Source organism: Peromyscus californicus, unplaced genomic scaffold, assembly GCF_007827085.1.
Source record: "Peromyscus californicus insignis strain IS unplaced genomic scaffold, ASM782708v3 Scaffold_7__1_contigs__length_154581171, whole genome shotgun sequence".
NCBI classification, from domain to species: domain Eukaryota; kingdom Metazoa; phylum Chordata; class Mammalia; order Rodentia; family Cricetidae; genus Peromyscus; species Peromyscus californicus.
This window is the reverse complement of record NW_026294595.1, coordinates 45389208-45411429: the sequence shown is the minus strand read 5'-3', so window position 1 is coordinate 45411429 and position 22222 is coordinate 45389208. Positions and strand designations below refer to the sequence as shown.

The following is a 22222-nucleotide window of genomic DNA, read 5'->3' as shown; positions in this document are numbered from 1 at the left end:
TTGATGTCAGGATTTGGAAAAGAGCAAGGTGGCAATGGAAGGGGGTTTGCTCCGTGGATGTAGGTGTTAGATTGCTGGTACTCTGGCTTAGTGTGGTTCATCAGGCACCCAGATTTCTCTTCCTTCACGTAGTCAGCAGTGAAGTGTGCCTGGGTGCATTTCCTTAGGCAGTGTTGAAACTTGGCTCATGACTATGTGTGTGTGGTAACTAATAAAGTTTCTAAGTAAAAGTGATAAATGCGGTCCATATTTAGTGGTTCATGCGTATGGTATTCTTAATGTTTTGTTCTGTATGTGATAGTAATGTGTTTCAAGAGTGAAAGAGAGTGGGAGTCTACAGACTGTATGGTCTTTTGGAGTGTTAACTTCCTTCCAGTTGTCGGTGGATTGATAACCATGTAGGTTAGTTTTCCGTGTCTCATGCATGCACTGTACAGCCCAGGTTGCAGCCCCATTGAGTGCTGTGCACATCCAACCAGTGAAGATGTGGCTTGTTTTGATTCAGGTACGGCGAGTTCCTGGGTCAAGTGGTCACCTCCATAAAACTGAAGATGGAGACTGGGAGTGGAGTGATGACGAAATGGATGAGAAGAGTGAGGAAGGAAAGGCAGCTGCCTCCCAAGAGAAGGTAAATGGCCTTGGCCACCACTGGGCAATCTGTGCACTGTGCTGGTGTAGTACGTCATGTATGCTAATGGACATATAATTGTTTTGCAGTCTCGAAGAGTAAAAGAAGAAAATCCAGAGGTGAGGAATGGCGATTATGTATGTATGTTTGGGGTATTTATCTATTCACTCCTTCATTCCCCCGTTGTGGCATCAGAGTCTGATCCATCTGGAAGACAGTTCTCAACATCTCATGGAGATGAGAGGGAAGGCATATAGATTTCATTGGTTCTAATTCTGTCTGAGTCACCTTAGCCCTACCAGATTGTGGCAAATTAACCTACTCTCTGAACCTTTGCTCTCCCCAATGGTATGGGATGATCATGGTGCTTATGTGGTAGCCAAGAAGATTGGAAGAATCACATGGAAAGCACTCAGTGGAATCCTTGGCCCTTACAGGGAGATAATTATTTTTAACTTGTAGTGTTACACTATTAGGAAATACTGAAAGCATATAGGTAAAATTTGCCTTGTATTTTAATTCATGGGAAAAAAATCAGACATTGAGTGGTCAAAACTCCAGGCTGAATGACTCTTGACCTTTAAATGTGGTGGATGACTTAGGTAAGCAAGAAACGCTCTTAATGACTTCTCTGAGAATTGGTCATCGTTTTACTAAGATCAGATTTTACTTACTTCCTCCATCTGATTAATTATCCTAATGCCTAATGATGACCATAGTATGCTAATACTCATAGAGGAAATTTGAGAATATTTAAATAGCCCTAGTGTTTCACAGACTTAGTAATTAATATGTACCTTGATAAACCTCATTACAAAGCAGGAAAACTTGGCCTACAAGTGATACCCATCTAACTTTTTTTAATTAGCAGACGTTTCCTTTTGATTAAGTGAAGTGCATCTTACATGGAGTTTGAAGGAGCAGTAGCTAGCTTTACTTTTAGCAAACCCATAGCGGAGCCACAAGCCACTCTCTCCCCTGGCCTTTCTGACCACTCTGCTCTCTTCATCTCATCATGGTGAAAGGTTCCTGCTGTGATTTTCTCAGCCCACCAAAGTTGGCTCTCCTTCAGATCCTGCCTTCTCTCCTTCAAACGTACAACATAAACATTACTCAAGGATGCTGGTCTCCACTATAGGAATAGTGGTGGAGCTCCTAAAATGGGACATAGTGGGTAACACTTTGTCTTGGGGTTTTAGAACACTCTTAGCTGGGTATAAAGCACTCTACCCTCTCTTGCCCATTTCCCACTGTGACTAGAGCAAAGCACAGAGTCCAGGGTTTTTCATTTGCATCTAAGACTATCTCTAATTGAAAGCCTGAGTTCTGCTTAGATATGGAACAAGTGAAGCTGTTTCAAGCACTGTCATTGACTCAAAAAGTGTTGCAGTTCATTCATCTTTGACTAGAAAACTAAGGCAGTATTTTATTTATATGATTGTCCCCTTTACATTCTGAATATATTGTGCATGCTTGTCAGTAACATGAATATCCAGGCACTGGAGAAAAAACATAAAACAGGTATGAATAGGCTATAATATTTATGCACTCAGAATGGGGATAAAAAAACACAGGACATAAGTAGTTGGAGCAAAAGCAACATTGGTACTTTCATGTTTAGACAGAGTGAGATGTGGCATTTTTATGGGTACTTTACTTATGAGAGGCTGCATGGCATCCTTGGCAGGCTAAGGTAGCACATGTAGATATCCCAGCGTCTTCTGGGGAAGGTCAGGAAGGTCTGAGTAGGTATTTGTCAGTGGGGTACTGAGGGAAAAGGTAGCTCTTGGGCTGCATCTGGAGGTTCTACTTTGGAAAGAATTTCCAACATGGACTTTTAGGCTTTCAGAGTTAACACTAGTTAGCGTGAAAATCATAGCCCAGCACTTTGAGAAATTGGCCCAGTTTTTAAAAAATACAATCTTCTGGGAAACTTACCCACTAGTAATTAATAATTTGGAGCAAATGGATAATCGCCCTCTCTTATTTATCATCTTGTTCTACTTGGAGACAGAAGTCCATGGAGACCAAAGTTCATTAACAACAATACTAATATTAGAACTAGAGTGAATTAATTGATCAAAAACTGAACCCATACCTCATGTCTGCTTGGAACTGTGTTAGACACCATGGGATTTATGCACAGAGAGAATGCTTGCTTTCCAGGGAGCTTTTCATCTTTGGGAAGAGTGTCGAGGAAGGCCTGGGCAAGGACTGGCTTTTTTGGGAGTGTTTCCCAGCTCATAAATCTTATCTGAAATTTCCAGTTTTATACATTATCGATCTTCTTTTGAGAAGTGGTTTGGAATTTCTTTTTGTCAGACTCTGAAGTAAGTACTTGTTGCATGATTCTGTCACTTTGGCTTCTCTTAATTTTCTATATGAAAAACGAAGCTGACTTTTATCTTTAAATCTAGCTCCCTTCGGTTTCCTTTAACTGAGGAAGATGTTCAGCAAGGCTTTCATTTAAACAGATCCTTTTAAAAGCCATGTATCAGTTAGCCAATAGGAAAAGACTTACTGCCCTGCCTCCAAAATCAGAGCAGGCAAAACCTGAACATGAAGAACATGAAGTGATTGATACTTAGAGCTCAGCCCATAGGGTTGAACTTGGTCACTTACAGTTAGGTCTGGGCAACTCTGATTTTTAAAAAGCTTCTCACAGGACAAGGAAAACCACAGAAGTCACTCTGAATCCGATGTACAGAATGGCATCCAAGGTTATGGGTCGAAGTTCCTGAAGTATCTGCCTGTCTGGAATTAATAAATAAATAAATAATAAGGCAAGGAAACATTTCACCAATCAGCTGAAAACTTGTCTTTGAGCTAAGCAGATGCTACAGGAAGGATGTTGAAGGGTCTTGTTTAGAATATCTGTGAAAGCATCTCTTTGCTGGTTCTGCAGTCTTACTCTCATCAGAACAGCTTTTCAGTGTGGATTTAGATCGAATTAATTTTACCAGGTTTAACTAGAGATTAAACATAATGTGAAGATTAAATGCATTTCTGTTGTTTGGTGGTTTTTAAAACTGCCACTTGCTCTTCAAACCGTTCCGATGGAAGGTGTTTCAGGGACGCTCCGCAGCTCTTGGCGTACTTGTTCTAGACCTCTGTGAAAAGGCAGAGGAAGGCTGATGTCTTCCTGAGTGTACGATGATGCTGAGCCCTGTCTGTCACAGGCTGTGCAGCCTCGGTGTCCAGCCGCTGCCCGTTAGTGCAGGTGACTGCCTTCAAGAGTACTTGTGACCAAAGTTAGATTTATGACCAGAAATCCACTATGCTTCCAAACATTCGCTTACTGTTTCAGAACAATTTTCCATTCGTAGAAATGCTGCAAAGATGGCAAACTCCTCATGCAGTTTTTCTCTGGGTTATTTTTCATATAATCTGGGTGTATTTATCAGAACTCAAAAATGGATTCTGCTACGTTATTATCAGCTAGCTTCAGAATTCCCTTGGATTTCACTAATTTGACCAGTAATGTCCTCTTCCTGCTCTATGGGGATGCAATCCCCAAACACACTGTATTTTGCTACAGTGTTACTGAAAACAGAAAAAGAGCAGGCAAGACTCCGCCCTATCAGAAGGTGGGAAGTAAACTGTGTCTCTTTGTTTCTTTTTTGTTTTGTTTCAGCTCTGTAGTGTTTACCTCTCTTTTACCAGGTCTGAGGTCTCCATCAGGGTCTATTTCCAGAGGGGTGTCCAACATTCATTTCTTGTTTTCCTCCTTCCTTCCTGTCAAAATGCATACCCACTCAAGTACTCTTCTTGTAGCAAAATTGTTTAGAAGGAAAGCAATCCGGAACATTTCTGGATTGCTTTTCCAACATATAGCAATATTAGAAAACTTCATAGTAACCTAGCAACATGTTCTGATACATTTTTCTATATTGTTGATGGGCGATTGCTATCAATCCTGTCGGCTTTCTTTTAGGGTTTCAGTGTAAGGAGTATGTGGCTGGGGTCTAATTTGATAGGATGAGTCTATATGGTGACAGTAGGACCTGAACTTGATTATGAGTGAATATATCTTATATAGGGGGCTATTTTCTTACACTGAGCACCCTTGCATGTTTGGAGGAGTCCCGTGTCCTGGTCCTGTGCCAATGGGAGTAACTTCTTTACGACATGCAGGGTTATACCAACATGGGAAGTTGCAAGATATGTGGCCCCTCTGTCCAGCCCACCTGACTCACTTGCTTGCCCTCCTAATGATGGTCCAGGAACAAGGGAACAGGGAAGGATGGAGCAGATTGCGGATCAGCCTGCATGAATCTTCAAAGGGGTATTTGGTAGAAGGTCTGGTCCTCTGCTGGTTAATGGCCATAGATTAGCATCAATTACTACCCTTTCTCTTGCCGCCCCCCCCCCCCAAGACAGGGTTTCTTTGTATAACAGCCTTGCTGTCCTGGAACTCACTCTGTAGACCAGACTGGCCTTGAATTCACAGAGATCTGCCTGATTCTGCTTCCCAAGTGCTAGGATTAAAGGCATGTGCCACCATTGCCCAGCAGTTAATTGTTTTTCAAAGAGTCATTTTTTACCAACATGTTGTTATAAAACTTTTCAAACATACAGCAATGTTAAAACACTTGATAGTGACATACCTAGTTCCATGTTTTGGCTCTTATTACAGTTGCTTTTCAACATATATGTCCTAGTCATCCACTTTGCCCCCCTTAACTTTTCCATGCATTTCAGAGTAAATCAGAGGCATTAATCAATGCACTGTGCCCCGTCACTTCAGTATGAGTGAAGTTATTTTTGAATTGAGTGCAGAGAACAAGAATTTCATACTCTTAGATTTTACAGCATGCTCACTGCAAAGGTTTCAGATGATTTTATACATCTGAAACATTAGATAATGTTGGTAATACATTAGAAATAAGATCCCACTCATGGTTTTCATTGCTGTTTCTCCCTGGGTGTGGTGGGTTTTGTTGGTGGTGTTGACTGTCTCTCAAGTTTATGCTCCAGGGTAGAGTTCACCAATGTAGAGCTTGAGGCAGAAATACCTTAGGACCAGAGTAGAAATCTTGAGTGAAAAGTTGTACTCTTGCATTTCTTTTAGGGAAACGGTTTTCTTGTTGTTTCTCGCTACACTTACTCTGACTTGTTTAAACGACAGTGAAAAGTTATTCAGGGTAGTGATGTACAAGGCAAGTTTCGCTGACTCTTCATATGCTTTCGTCAAGGTCCTCCTAACGTTAGATGAAATGATACTACAAGATCAAGTTGTTATTTTAGAGTATGCTGTTTCTCATAAACCCTGTGGGTCATCCCAGAATTTATTAAAGACACAGATCCTCCCCCTTCTCCATGAGATTCAGAATGGTAGGACAAGTGGGTCTCTGGAGTATAAGGGGGGCCAGCAGCATACTCTGCCAGATGTTGCTGCTTAAGATCCTCTAAAAAGTATCATTTCTGATTATCAGGATGTAATGTCTCAAGGCCTGACATCACCCTCCAGCTTCCCTTTGTCCTAACGTCAGTTTTCTTAACAGATCTCGGTAAACGCTGGTGGCATCCCCGAGCAAATACAGTCCCTCTCCGTGCACGACTCTCAGGTGGGTTCTTCTGCCAATCATTTCTATTTGAGATGCTTTGTAGACAGCTTTGTAGAGAAACTCAAGAAATTTATTTATTTATTTTTAATTTATTCTTCATACATTACATCCTGACTATAGTTTGTCCTCTCTCCACTCCTCCCAGTCCCTCCACCCCAAGCTCTCCTCCTCCCCAGATCCACTCCTCCTCCATTTCCCTTCAGAAAAGAGCAGGCCTCCCAGGGATGTCAACTGAACATGGCATAACATAACAAGTTACAGTAAGACAAGGCACAAACCCTCATTAAGGTTGGATGAGGAACAGGAGGGATCAGACAGGGGTGAGGAATGGAGAGAGTACTTGGAGAGATGACTGGAATTGGGGGGCATTTGGGAGGCAATGTGGAAACCTAGTGCAGTGGAAATTCCCCGGAATCTATGAGGGTGACCCTAGTGACGGCTCCTAGTACCGGGGAATCCAGAGCCTGACCTGGCCATCCTCTGTAACCAGACAATGTTTCCAGAGGTGACAAAGCCAACCACAAAACCTTCTACCTGCAATTGTCCTTCTTGCAAGATGTGCTGGGGAAATAGTGACGTAGAATTTCTGGGAGTGGCCAACCAATGACTGGTCCAACTTCAGGCCCAGGCCAGGAGAGTGAGCCCACATTTGACACTGCCTTGATGGCCAGGAACTAGAGGCTGGATAGCCCAGAAACCTAGGATAGACCCAAACTGGACTGGCAAAAAAAAAAAATCAAAAAAGTCAATGAAATGATTCCTAATGATACTCTGCTATACTTGTAGGTTGGTGCATAGCCTAATCGTCATTAGAGACGCTTCATCCAGAAACTGATGGGAGCAGATGCAGAGACCCACAGCCACACATGAGGCAAAACTTGAGGGTTTTAGACAAATAGACACTTCAGGATAGTGCTCCCAAATCAAGGACTTAAAAACAACAGAAACCACCCCTTTAAGTAGATATGAAGAAAAAGAACATCATTACTATCAACCATCCTTTGCAAGGTGTTCAACCCTAAAGAACAGACTTTTGAGAAGGAATAGATTACCCAAGTGGCTCTGAAATCACTGGTACTGTGGGCAAAAAGCAAAGGGAAGAACATGACTCCTAAGTCTATTAAACTCTAGCTGCCAAATACCATGGTTAATTGATTCTTTCCTTTCTTGCTTCTGATTGGATTTCTATAACCTCTCTTGGTGATTCTTTTATCATTGAATTTTATGGGCCAATTCATCTCTACAACTTTTCTTATTAAAATAATAGTCAAGTGACTGTGCAGTGCATGTCTAATGCATACTTATAACAGGGGTATGACGGGAGGGCCTGTGCTGCGAGTGTGTTGGGAGCTGAAGCTATCAAGGGAAGGATATAGACACAGAGCCCTGGGATAGGCCCAGGTGTGTTTGTTGTCTAATGATATTCTGATTATATGTCTTTGTGCTTAACCTGCTTCTCTATTTTATGGAGCAGCTGTAAGTTGAGGGGGTGTTGGTGCAGAGGGGTTTCACGACTGCAGGAAGCCTCCCGGAGGTCGGATAGCTAGTCCTTATCTTTTCTAGCTGCAGAAAGACACAGAGAGGTTAAGTGGCTTGTGCAAGGCTATGCAGCTGCTCCGAGGCAGAAGCAGGGTTCAGTTTCGATCTTCACACTCTATCATCCAAATCAGTGAAAGACCCTGAGGTGAATTAACTGTAGGGGTTAGCCTCACCATAAAAGACAAATTAGAAGGAAGTACGAGTATGCAGGCAAAGGAAGTAAACAGGAAAAGGGTACAGTATTGATTAACGTTTTATAATTTATGGCTCCCTTTTACATCTCTTATTTTCCCAGCACCCCTTTGAGACAGGTGGCTTACGTATTTTGTAAATGGAGCAACAGGCTCTGAGAATTACTTGCCTGTGGTTGTATAGCAGGTTCCCAGCAGAGCCAAGCTTGGCTTGAAATCTTTGCTTTTTCCTGCTTTTCCTTTTATTTTTCAACAAGGAGATCTGATCAAGCCCAGATATTCATAGGAATAGTCTGTCACAGAGGTATCCATGATGGATGAGCTGTATCAAGATGATAGGTGAGAAGTACAGTGAGAATGAATGTTGATTAATCTGTGTTCACCTCTGATGCTTACATTTTATGTACCGAAGTCATCCCACCCCCACCAGGTATAGTATGGAGATAGAACCCAACATCTTACGCATAGTAGGCGAGTATTCCATCACTGAGCCACATCCCTAGCTCTTGCTTCTTTTGAGACAGGTTCTTGCCTAAGCTGTACTTAAACTTGCAGTTCTCCTGTTTCCATGGCCTGAATGCTGGAATTAAAAGTGTCACAACCAGCCCTGGTAAGGTTCCTTAAAGACTCCATGCGTCCCCACGGTCCAGTAGATGGTGGCCATTTGCTCTGGACCAACAGAGTGCCACTCTAGGTGGATGGCTGTAATTTGGACTAGCTGCCGCAATACCCTCCACTCCCAAACCCATCCTATGACTGAGGCTGTCTGTGTGACGCATTGGCACCTATGGTAGTGATGTTAATTAAGTGGCTTTCTGACGCTCTAAAAAAGATGTTGTGAAACCAAAGAAGAGCTGCTGGGATAAGCGCTGGTTTTGAAGTTTCCAGAAAGGGCTACAAGGATCAAGAGATACTATGGTTTTATTCATCCTCTTCCCAAGAAAGCTTACAACACTGTCTGTTGTTTTGTTTTCAAAGGGCCAGCCCAATGCCAACGAAGACTACAGAGAAGGTCCTTGTGCAGTCAACCTTGTCTTAAGATTAAGGTAAATAACGTTGTTCCCTGTTTTGCATCATTTGTTTTTCCTGCAGTGCAGTATTCTGACCTCCTCCTTTAACTTTTCATAATATTAGGATAAGATGAAATTGTTAACTTATGTGTTCTTTCCCAAACAACAGTGTATGCCATATTCCTGGAACTAATTACACTCCTTTCATTGCTTGCAAAATGATTAATAAGAGAAACATCATTTGAGAACGGCTGTAGGTCGTATGTACCCTTCATTACATTTTTCCCTTGCCTTTTTCTTTATCATCTTTTCTTCCTTTCTTTTTTTTTTCCTTTTTAACAATGTAAGATCACAGTAAGAGATTTTTAATGAGTTTCTTTCACACTCCAGCAGTCAGTTTCTGACAGAAATAAACCATGCTTGTACTACAAGTTGCCTGTTCAGAACATTTTTCAGTGGCAGGTTTGATCAGCCACTGGGGAGAAATGACAGATGTATTGTGAAAGCACTTTCATTCTTCTAGGAAATGGATACAAATATGGCGCCTGACAGACCATTGCCTGGTGACTGAAAGCTGTTTCTATTTTAAGACTCTTGTAAACTTACAGGTCTATTTTTGCAGATGTTCTGTGTTAAGGATGTAGTATCTCAGGAGAAAGGAAAATTGGCTGAACTTAATTGCAGACAGCCCACTTTACCAGGCCAGTCAGAATGCTGTCACATTTCTGAAGGTGTTCAAAGGGGAACTGTGTGTTCTCTTGACAATTACACACATAAAGCATGTGTGGTTAATGGACATGTTCACAGTTGTGGCTAGGAAAATGGATGTATAGTCAAGGTCAAGTTTGGTTTCCAACCACAGCATTAGCGTAGTCCACCGGTGGAGATGTTGTTGTGATCACCTGTTGAGTATGGTCTGCAGTGTGTTTCCACATACCTTCTGAGGAACTCTACAGGAGTACTTGGTGACATTTAATTTAGAGCAGACTTTCTAGCCAAGGAGTGAAACTATTATAAAACAATAGCTTTGAGGAATATGTACAATTTAGCAATTGCCAAAGAATGAAGTAGACCATCCGTGTTTTTGTCTTTAAACCAGAGTAGAGATTTAAATATTCAAATTCTGTCTGTTGTATATCCAGTTTTCTGAATGGAAAACCTACATGAAATGAAAAGAAAGGAAGGGGATGTTGGGAGATATATATATATATTATATATTACTGAAGGTATGGCACTGAATAGTTTTATGTCACCTTGATGCAAGCTAAAGTCATTTAAGAGAAGGGAACCTCAAGAAAATGCCTCCATAAGATTGGGCTATAGGCATGCATGTAGGCCATTTTCTTAATTTGTGATTGGAGGGCACAGCCCATTGTGCTGCACCTGAGCTGGTGGTCCTGGGTTCTATAAGAAAGCAGGCTGATAAAGCCATGGGGAGCAAGCTAGTAAGCAGCATCCCTTCATGGCCTCTGCATCAGATTCTGCTTCCAGGATCCTGCCTTGCTTGAGTTCTGTCCTAGTGTCCTTCCATAGTGAACAGCAATTTGGAAACATAAGCTAAATAAACCCCTTCCACCCTAAGTTGCTTTGGTCATGGTGTTTCATCACAGCAACAGTATCCCTCACCAAGACAAGTGTATTAGTTTTATATTGCTGTGTAAAAAGTTACCCCAGACAGTGATGTGAAACAACACCCACTTACTGTTCCATCATTCCTGTAAGTCAGAAGTGCAGGACCAGCTTTCCTGGGTTCTCCATTGTCTTTAAGACTGAACCCAAGGCACTTTGCTGAGCTCACTTGGGCTGTTAGCTAAACTGAATTCTTTACACCTGTATGCTGAGGCTCTTAGTAATCTCTCACCCTGTGCATTAGTCTTCTTCGTACCAAGGGAGGTTATGAAGTACAGCCACGTATGTCAGGGAAGAACTGTTAGGAACATTCTAGAGCTCTGCAATCCCCAGAAGATCTCTTTAAATAAGGTCACATTAGACTGTAGACATCCTAGTTAAGAATCAAGCCTTGAGGTAGAGTGAGTGGTGTTGGCAAGGGTTCTGTTCAGGAAGCATTGATGAGCAGTTATAGAAGTACCAGGAAAATCAGTGTGGGCAGAGTCATGGGCAGGGCATGAGGTCAGAGTTAGTGTGGGAGCCCAGGTATGTAGCCTGTGTAGCTTCTGGAAAAGACTTGGTCTTTACTGTTACAGGATCAGGCAGCCTGTGAGCAGAAATGTGGTGTGATTTGAGCTAAACTTTAAAACAATCACTGCAGCTGCCTTATGGAAAATATATTTAGCATTCTTACAGTAATATGCTATGCAGACTTCATTTTCTGGCCCTATCTATTTGGTACTGTGTATGATTCTTGTATATGTATGGGTATTGTGGTAGTTTGAATGAAAATTGCCCCCATAGGTTTATAGGGAGTGACACTATTAAGAGGTGTAGCCTTGTTGGAGTAGGTGTGGCTTTGTTTGAGGAAGTGTGTCACTGGGAGAGGGCTGTGAGGTTTCAGGCGCTCAAGCCAGGCCCAGTGTCACTCTCTCTTCCTGCTTGCTGCCTGCTGATCCAGATGTAGAACTCTCATGTGTGCTGCCATGCTTCCCATCATGATGGTAATGGACTACGCCTCTGAAACATAAGCCAGCCCCACTTAAATTATTTCATTTATAAGAGTTTCTGTGGCCACGGTGTCTCTCTCCAGCAGTAGAAACACTAAGATAGCTATATGTTTATTTAATCTTGGAAAGTTTTCTTCTGTAATCTTGTTGAGTTATTCTGTGCCATGGACCTGGAAATCTTCTCATTCATCTGAACCTATAATTAGAAGATTTGGCCTTTTCCTGGTGTCCCATAGTTCTTGGATTTTTTTTTTTTTTGTGTGTGTGTGTGTGTGTTTAGTTTTCACCTTTTTAATTTTTTTCCAGTTCCTCTACTTTATCTTCAAGTCTTGATATCTATCATCTACTTAACTCATTCCGTTTGCAAGGATTTCCCCTGAGTTTTCTAATTGGGCTGTTGTGTTTTTCAAGTCTATCTTAATTTCAGCTTGAGTTTTCTTTGATTTTTTTTTTCTTTACTGCATTCGGTTCTTAAATCGTAAATTGCCTGAGCCATTTGATTCAGTCATATATTTCTGTTCTCTTGGACATCACTCAGGCATTTCTTACTATCCTCTTTAATAAGGTAGTCATGTCTTCTTTAAACTTATTAAATTCTTTGAGTTTTATGATCATTCCCTTAAATACTGTGTTATGGGGTTCATCTAGGTAGTTCTCATTAGAGAATATGTCTAGGTTCTAGGTCAGAGAGTGTAGAGATGATGCAGGGACAGATGGGAGTCAGAGGGACTTGCAAGGCAAAGGTTACTCATGAGTCACACATTGCAGGGCCGCTGACCACACAGAGACACTGCCACATGGCGAACAGAGCTGCTCATCAGGTGACTGCAGTGACTAGACTGCTCAGACCAGGGTGGTGACTCATGGAGGCAGTAACATCGTTTTGGGAGAAAGTTCGCTCTAGGCCCTGACTGAAAATGTTATTAGTGGAGTCATAATCTTTGACTGCAGTGACTAGAGGTAGACCGGACCAGGGTAGTGACTCATGGAGGCAGTAAGATCATTTTGGGAGGAAGTTCACTCTAGGCCTTAACTGAAAATATTGTTAGTGGAGTCATAATATTTATTTCCTGAGATGGACAAGAGAGTTGGAGTTTCAGTTTGGGGTAGAATCAAGAGTTTTGTTTTGGGCATGTTAGGCCTATTCAGCCTATTAGATGTCAATGTTCATATGTCAAGTAGGCATTTAGATGCTGTTAATCTCAAAGGTGCAAGGAGAAAGACCACCAAATCATCATTGCCAAATTAGTTAAAGAAAGCCTTTTTGCTTGTATACACGGGCTTCCTCCTCCTAAAGGGGAAGTTCGAGAGGGTCAGCCTTGCACATGAAGAAGATGAGGTTTTTATAGTTCAGAGGTAGGGGGGTTCCAAATGGGGGATTTGGCAGGCAAAATAGGTGGGGTTACAGGAGGAGAACATAAACATAACGAGTTAGTCATAACTGTCTCCTGAAACAAAGACATAGTTGCAGTGTGGTCTTACCAAGGTAGTCATAACAACAGGTAGTCATAGCAACCTTTTGAAACAAAGATAGGTTTGCAAGATGGTTATTCCAACTTTTTGAAACAAAGACATGATTGCCATTACCTGGAACAGGCAGTACAGAACCTTTAGGTTACAGGTGGGGGAAAGCCCAGTCCTTGAGAAACAGATTTAATCATTAACAGGATTGAGCCTAGTTTGTGTTTAATATAAGATGGCTTTTAAGCCTATGCTGGAGGCAGGCTGAGCTCAGGAACTGACTTTGGAACTTCTAATGCTTGACATTAAAACTGTTAAGTATGGCTAGCAGAATCTGGGGGACAATGGAAGGCAGAGGAGAGCAGAGGGCTGGGACAGTTGATGCCAAGGTAAGAATCTGAAGATTGGTAAGGAGAGATAGTGTGTCTTAGTTAGGGTTTCTATTGTTATGATAAGACACCATGACCAAAAGCAACTTTTGAGAGGAAAGGGTTTATTTGGCTTACATACTCAAGGGCCATAGTCCCCTGAGAGAAGTCAAGGCAGGAACATGGAAGCAGGAACTGAAACAGAAGCTGTGGAGGAGTGCTACTTACTGGTTTGCTTCTCGTGGCTTGCTCAGACTGCTTTCCTATATAGAAAAAGGTCATTTGCAAAGGGATGGCACCACCCACAGTGAGCTGGGCCCTCCCTCCTCAATCATTAATCAGAAAATACCTCTACAGACTTACCTATGGCAATCTGGTAGAGACACCACCCCCATTGTTGTTGTTTGAGACAAGGTATTACTGTGTACCACTGACTGTCCTGGAACTTAAACCAGATTGGCCTTGAGCTCACTCACAGAGATCTTCCTGCCTCTGCTTTCCGAGTGCTGGGATTAAAGGTGTGTACTATCACACCCAGCTTTGGAGGCTTTTTCTTAATTGAGGTTCTTCTCCAGTAATTCTGTCTTGATTATCAAGTTAACAAAATAAAACCTGTGTGATCCCTTCTCACATCAGCTTCTCCCAGAGACCCAGCCTCCTCTTAGAATCTCTGAACTTACAAGTTCTTTGAGATTCAAAACCTGCCATACAGTGTTGGTCCCGGCCATGCAGTTTCTTCACATCTACTCTGCATTTGAAATCTTTTCTAGAACCATTGTGTTACCTTTTGGCCCAGATAACTATATCCTGCACTGTCTTGGCTGATAGGAAGGTGGATAAAAAAAAAAAAAGTCATGCTAACTTCATCGAGTCTCATAGCTTCCAATATGTGTGTGTGCTCATCTACATATACACACATTGTGGTGGTTTGACTAGGAATGGCCCCCATAGATTCATGTGTTTGAATGCTTGGCCCATAGGGAGTGGCACTATTAGGCTGTGTGGCCTTGTTGGAGTAGGAGTGGCCTTGTTGGAGGAAGGGTGTCACTGTAGGGTCAGGCCTTGGGGGTCTCATGCTCAAGTTGCACCCAGTGTGGTACACAGTTGTCTCCTGCTGCCTGTGGATCAAGATGTAGAGGTCTTAGCTACCTCTCTAGCACCACCATGTCTGCCTGCATGCTGCCCATGCTTCCTGCTGTGATGATAATAGACTAAACCTCTGAAATTGTAAGCCAGCTCCAATGAAATGTTTTCCTTTGTAAGTGTTGCCATGGTTATGGTGTCTCTTCACAGCAATAGAAACCCTAAAACATGTATATACCTCCATATGTGTGCATGTGTGCATGCACTCTGAAATCACTGGCCTCCATAGTATGTTGGTATTAGCAAATGTACTTGCTGTCCTTGTCCCCTGAGGCTATGTGGCATGACGTGTTGTGCTCCACAAACTATGGAGGAGAAGACTTCAGTGCAAGCCAGCCTTTCATCAATCCTTAACTAATATCACGTGAGTGGCTGATTGCTCTACCTTTTATAAGGTCACTATGACTTTTTTTGGTGCAAAATTTTATAGACTTGCTTGCTAGGAATATGTCTTCCTTCTAACCCATCAGCCTCCTCTCTTTTCTTCAGAAAAGATCCACATTAAATATCTGTGTACCTCTCAGCCTTCTCCAGCTTCTCTTAGAGAGGTCATCTCCGTTCTAAGGATAGGAAACTGGGGAATCTTTGACTTTCAAAATGGTGCATTCTGTAAGAAAAGACAAATGCATTGTGGGTCTTGGTAGTGTATGTCTCTTTTATTCATGCATTTGTGTTCATAGACAAAAGCCCAAGAAGACAAAAGTCTTAATTTTCCCTTGAAAAATATTAATTAGCTTTAAAAACTACTCCATTAGACATAAGATTGAGAAAATGGGTTTAAATCCATGGTCTCTGTGTCAAATGCTGGACATGGGTAAAAGGTACATTATTTTTCCTGTATGTACTTGACCAATATTTCATTCTCCATATTCTGTATAGTTAGGTTATATGTAATATAAGATAAAATATGGATCATAGAATAAGGCACAAGGTCAGAAAGTGTTCTTGGATGTACTTCAAGAGGATGCCTCCAATTATGTTACCTTGTGTTTCACATGCTGTCACAACATGGTTATATCATTTTTTTAAATTGAGTCAAGTACCAATGTATAAGTATTTTACCATTAATGTACTTTTAATTAAATAAAAATATGGGCTTTGTGATTCAAAGTACTTGCTGCTCTTGCAGACAACCCCACTTTGGTTCCCAGCATATACTGATCAGCTCACAACCACCTGGAACTCCAGCTCCAGGGGATCTGATGGCCTGTCCTCATTTCCACAGGCACACCTCTACCGCCACACAAATACAGTTGTATAAATCCTTTCCAAAAGTAGGCATGGGGGCTGGAGATATGGTTTAGCAGTTAAGAGCACTAGGTGCTCTTCTGGAGGACCTGGGTTCAATAACCAGCATGAACATGGTTTATCAGAACTCTCTGTAATTCCAGTCCTAGGGGATCTGATACCCTCTTCTGGACTCTGAGGGTACTATACACATGTGTGCACAGATGTATGTTCAGGCAAAATACCAATATGCATAAAATACAAATAAAGGAAACAAAGATGGCATATTTCACATGAAACACTCAGGTTTTAGAATCAAGTCATTGATTTAAAAAAGCAGTGTTTTTAAGTTGTGTTGATATGTCCATTCCTTTGTGTTCACTGCTGCTCATACCCTGTCAGATCAGCTGTGTAGATTGCATTTTAAGTTTTGCAACCACAGCATTTGGTGTATGTAGATTCTCTAACACAGTATGTCCCGTTAATTTGCTCCAGTGAATTCAGCTTGTTCTAATGTAACAGTGTCATCATATCCTGATGGGCCAGCCAAGGCCCCAGGTAAATATACTAGCTTCCTGTTTGGAGGGGAAGGCAGTCTCTGGAATAGAATATAACTTAACAGAAACTCTAAAGCATAGCAAATCATTACCTTTTTTTACTTACTGTTTTAATATTCCCCATAAAAGGCATACCGTAGGGAAGGCACGTAGAAAATTACGATTTTGTAACGAATGCTAATTTATTAGAAAGTGTTGGTCACTGTGTTAGCATGAGTACACCAGAATTCTGTTCTCATCATGTCATTGTTCAGGAGTAATTAGTTCGTTTTCCAGCTAGTGAAACAGGGTTAATTGCATAATTCTCTAGTCAAGTGGCCGGGAGCCTTGATTAATTTTCCCCCCAGAGGTTAAATATTATGGGCATTGAGCTTGGTTATGCAAAGCATTTTACCACATGCCTCCCCCCTTCCCTCTTCAACAAACCACTTATTCACTACCTTCTTTGTGCAAGACTTTGTTGAAGAGACAAAGATGAATAGGACAAGGTTTCTCCCTTCCAAGAGGTCTCCTCCTAGGCAGAGAGATCAGATTCTGCAGAAATGACTCGAATGCAGGTAGAGAGCGATAAATGCAATAGAAGACACAAAAGGGGAGCTAGGAGTGGTTGGGAGTAGGCGAGAGCCTTTTTGTCTGGATGTTATCTTTGGTTTGCCTGTTCCCATAGTAACCAGTGTTTATGCTTTTCAGTAGCTCCATTTTGAGCAGGGTAATAGGTAGGAGGCATCAAGGGGGCAGTGTCAGGCTGCTGGCCTCTGTAAGTGACTTGCAGTCTTTCATTATTTCCGACAAGACTACTTTTGCTTTTCAATAAAGTGATAATGTATTATTTTGTGGGTGACAAATTATTAGAATGCAGTTCTCTCATCTGAAATATATTTGTCATTTTACTTAACTCTTTGGATGTTCATGGTCAAGTATTTTCTTTTCCTTGAGAATTGGAGAAATTGTTGTATGTTTGCTTATCATTAGTGGCATCCTACAAAATGGTGAAGTGCCCACTGTGTAACAGATACTATGATAAGCATGCTGTGTGCTTTGTCTTGCTTGATCATCACATATAACATTAAAACATCACTACTGGCACTGACATTTCATAGGTAAGAGTGCAAGGTTCAAAGTCCTGTAGTAATTTTCCAGCACGACAAAGCCTCTAAGCCAGTGGTTCCCAACCTCCCTGATGCTGAGACCCTCTAATAGAGTTTCTCATGTTGTGGTGACCTCCAACCATAGCATGATTTTGTTGCTACTTCACAACTGTAATTTTGCTGCTGTTATGAATCATACTGTAAACATCTGGCATGCAGGATATGTGACGTGATATGATATCTAATATATGACCCCTGTGGGGCTGGCTGAGAATCACTGCTTTAAGCAGAACCGGTGTTGATCTTCACTCTCCTGAGCACATCAGTCTTCGTGCTTCTCCACTTAACCCTGTGGCGGCCTTGCTTTATTCAGTTCTGTCTTGAATGTGTTTAGAAATGAATATACAGTAGGATTGTTAAGCCTTCAGTCTTCTCATTAACACTCTCTGTGAATATTCTTTTAACAATGTTTCCTGATAAACTCATCATTAATGTTGTGACAGAAATACCTGAAAATATTTTCCTGGGGGATGTGAAAGGTGATGATTGAAATGTCAGTGAGTGTTTGTGGTGTTAGCTAATTTCAAAAGCATATCCCATCACTTGCCTGATTTAATGTTTCCTCTCAATCTGCACTTGCTACCAACAGATGAAAAGGGAAGATCTGAGCTCTTAGGTGCATTTCCTGTGGTCCTGAAGCTACTTTACTTAGATGGGCAGGCATCTGAGTCTTATGCTAATCCAGTGTCTTGGTGATGTGATAGAGATATGTAAATATATACGATGCAAGGTAGTATAGGGTGCCATGTTTTGTATATACAAATTTCACCTGCTAGTAAACATGATGAATGAATAACAGTTTTATATTTGGAAAGACTTGGTAAGGTAAAGGGAGCAAAATAGAAGATTAAAATCGACTAGTTGTGAGATGCCAATATTATATATATGAGCCAGAAGATGTTGAGTCTAAATATTATTGACAATAAACAAAGTATAGAGATTTTAAAAGTTACTATTACTTCTTTTCAATCCATATATGGTCAGCTTAGAAAGTTAGACAGTTAAAGGAAATGACAACAAAAGGAATAAGTGGTAGGCAGTGTGGCTCAGAAAACCATCCATACTATTATCATCTAGTGATAAAAAGAAATATTCTTCTAAATACATGTTTCTACAAGATTCACATTTTTAAAATACTATTGCATAAGCATTTTATTTTTTTATAAAACAGCATATGTTGGATAGTCTGTTTTGTAATATGTCTTGGATTCATTTTATATGGATGAATTTACATCTGTACACTCCTTTTTTAATGATTCATATTGTTTTGATTGAATGTGTCAAGACTTACATTACTTAAAGATACATGTTGTGGAGCTGTAGTACATTTGCATGCCATCCATGAGGCCCTGGGCTCAATTCTTGACACAGTGGCGGGGGGCAATATTTGTTTTTTGAAAAGGTCTCGGTTTTTGGTGCTGCAGCATATAAAGGCATATGTCGTGTGGGTGCTGGAGAGAGAATTCAGTTGATAAAGTGAATGTGTGCTGTATCATCATGAGAACCTGAGTTTTACATCTAGCACTCACATAAACTCCTTAATGTGGTATTGCATGCGTCATCTGAGCTCTAGGGAAATGAAGACAGTGAGATCCCTGGGGTTCCCTGCCCAGTCATCCTAGTCCAGTTGGCAAGCCCTAGGGACCAGTAAGAGAACTTGTCTCAAAAAACAGAACCAAACCAAACCAAAACAAAACAATCAGACTCCTGAGGAACAACATGAAAAGCTGACAACTGGCCTCTGCATGTATGCACACACAAGTGCATGTGTATGTCCACACACACACACATAAACATTCGCATATGCACACACTGTATATACATTACATACTTCATGTTGCTTATATTGTGCAGGAGTGATGCTTGAGGAAACAGCAGTCCCGTTTGCACTAAGGTTTCCCTCCGTGAAATGTTCTTAGATTGTGAGAAGTTTGTAGATAGATAACGGAGTACAGAGTAAGAGGTAGAGCACAGAGGGTTCTTGAGGAGCTGGGTGGGGCTTATGGGTTATCTGAGGATGCCAGCATCCCCAGAGCAGCAGACATTATTTCATGGCTGAGTTCTGTAGCAGGATCTAACTAAAGGGCTTACAGTGACAAACCGCAGAAATGGATGGCCCCTAATCAAGACTTGCTCACCAGAAGCTGAATACAGAGATTGGGGTTCATCTTGACATTATGCTTTGGGGGCTCATTTTTCATTGATTCTTTGTGGGTTTCACATCATGCATCCTGACTCCCATACATCCCCCTGTCCCTCGGAGCACCCTGGGAGGTGGGAGCTGACATGCAGGACTTGATAGCTGGAAGAGGTAGGAGATTAACTTTGGGTTCTTAGAACTTCATGTAGTGTACCCAGCACATGACAGACTCTTAGTAGCATGCTCCCACACACAGGGTAACTATGATTCTTAAGAAAAGACATTTCACCAACTTTTTATTATCATGATGATTCACAGGATTGTTTATGTGGGCAGTTCTTTATTTTTTTACATCACAACACAAAACACGTTTGATAGATTTTAGTTATAAAAATTCCCAATCAGCTTGATACTTGAGTATAATCTCTATCTTTTGTTCTTTTAAATATTTTGCTTTTAAAACAAATACAGAATCTGTGCTGTAGACTCTGAGAACAGTTTCTCTTTGTGTGTATGTGTGGAGTGGGGGCAGACATCAGAGAAGCCACACCAAGTGTGTGCATGCCTGAGCATCTTTGTCTAATGTGGACAGGCAGCTTGAATTGCTCCTCTAGGCTCCTCAGCAGTATCTAGTGCCTCTTGTACTTCAGGGTCTCCAGTCTTGGTGTTTACCTTTAAAGTACCAGCATAATATGTTTCTTTCTACAGACTTCTCTGTGACAGCATGTTCCCTAGTTGTGGTAGTTTGAATGAAAATGGCCCCCATAGGCTCATAGAGAGTAGCATTATTTCAAAGTATTAGGACTTGTGGCCTTGTTGGAATAGGTGTGGCCTTATTGGAGGATGTGTGTCACTGGGAGGTGAGCTTTGAGGTTTCAGAAGTTCAAGCCAAGCTCTATGGTGCTCTCTGTCTTCCTGTTGCCTGCCAATCCAGAAGTAGAACTCTCAGCTCCTTCTCCAGCACCAGGCATGCATGTGTGCTGCCATACTTCTCATGGATGATAATCTGTAAGCTAGCCCCAATTAAATGTTTTCCTTTATAAGAGTTCCTGTGGTCATGGTGTCTCTTCACAGCAATAGAAACCTAGTACAGTCATTTTCCTCATCCACTCTTTTCCCATTGAAAGAATACTGAAGCCATGTACTTCTGAAGCTGCCATGCACTTTTATTGTTTTCTAGGTCTTCTCACGGACCCTCTCAGGGGACCTCAGAAGTGTGGGAAGCACTGTGCCGTGTTCCATGACCAGTCAGTGCCAGGAATCAGGCACATTTAAGAGTGGAGGAGAGGCTGCCCTGCCTTGCCCCACATCCATGGTCAGTTCCACCACCACATGACTGGCAGTTGTCTCTTATGCTCAACTGGAGGGTCACGTCACGAGGCTGGCACATCTTCCTTGAACTCTTGCTTCTTTCTAATGAGCCTTTTGGTGTCCTTGCATGCAAAACCACATCTGAAAAGTAGCAGATACTTTCAGAAGTTATGGTGACATTTAAGTCAATGTTAATCACCTGATACTTTGACGGACAACAGCCTGAAGATTTTAACGAATGCCTTCACATTTACTTTTTTTTCCTCTCTGCTGCTCTTGCAGAGTCTCTCTCTCTCCCTTCTCCTGTTTTACATTCTACCTTTCTAGCTGCTGCTAAGGTAACCTTCTGCTCTTTTATAGTCTAAAAATTCTCCCCAGTTTTACCAGGGGCGGTTGACTCTTAGGACTTGTCCTCTTGATCAAACCTGAATTAATTCTAGAGACTGTTTGAAAAGTCATTTCTGTTCTCTGTTACCACATCCCTGGAGATAATGAGGGCTAAGATTTCTTCCTCAAATATTGAGTCTTGGAATCGTAACAAGGGTATTTCATTTGGGGGTTTCCTGTGCATTAACTTTTCTTTCCCATTGGAAGCAGGCTTCTTGGAGTATAATTTCTACTTTATTTTGCAATCCTCAATGCACTAGAAAACTTTGTCCTTCTTGGTGAAATTCACGGTTGTGTTGTGGGAAATCTCTGCTGATCAGTGAACTTCTTTGGGCGGTCTTGGTATTCAGCTGCCATCACCGCCATAACAAATTACTGCAAGCCTAGTGGCCTCAAACAGCACAGGTTGTTTATCGCACAGATGTGTAGTTCAGAAGTTCACTGTGCACAGGAAGGCCTGCAGGGATATTTTCTTTCCTTATGGTCCCCAACTTCTAGATGCTTCTTGTGTTCCCCAGTCCTTGGTTAGCAGCAGAAGCCTCTCTGCACCTGTTGTTACATCCCCTTCTGACCACACTGAGGAAATGAGCTCTCCAAGGTAACTTCCTTCTGAAATTCTCTAATCACATACACACGAAGTCCCATCTGCTGTATTGGTAACACATTGGGGTTTTAAGCTTCAGCCTTGGACATATTTAGTTGTCTGTAATTCTGATGGTAGAGAAATAGTTTGTGTCTCATCAGTCAAAGGTGTATAACTTCTTTGTGGGTTTTGTTGTATTTTCTTCCTGATCTGCCCCACATCGCTGGCTGTTTCTGAGGCTGATACCTAACATCCCTAACATTAAGACTCACCTGGAGATAGGCAATGAAATTTCCTGACTTTGGGTTATTATTTGAAACATTTGTGGGTTACCCAGCTTATAC

The 22222-nt window shown here is 41.6% G+C and overlaps 1 protein-coding gene across 1 annotated transcript in view; it reads left to right on the top strand.

The window, feature by feature from the left end:
* The window catches only part of Stk39 (serine/threonine kinase 39), a 273793-nt gene that overhangs the window by 166739 nt on the left and 84832 nt on the right, over positions 1-22222 (top strand). Inside the window, exons 11-14 of the mRNA XM_052722942.1 lie at positions 506-628; positions 718-747; positions 6133-6195; positions 8904-8971. Of these exons, the coding sequence (XP_052578902.1) occupies positions 506-628; positions 718-747; positions 6133-6195; positions 8904-8971 (284 nt within the window). The remainder of the gene's footprint in view (positions 1-505; positions 629-717; positions 748-6132; positions 6196-8903; positions 8972-22222) is intronic.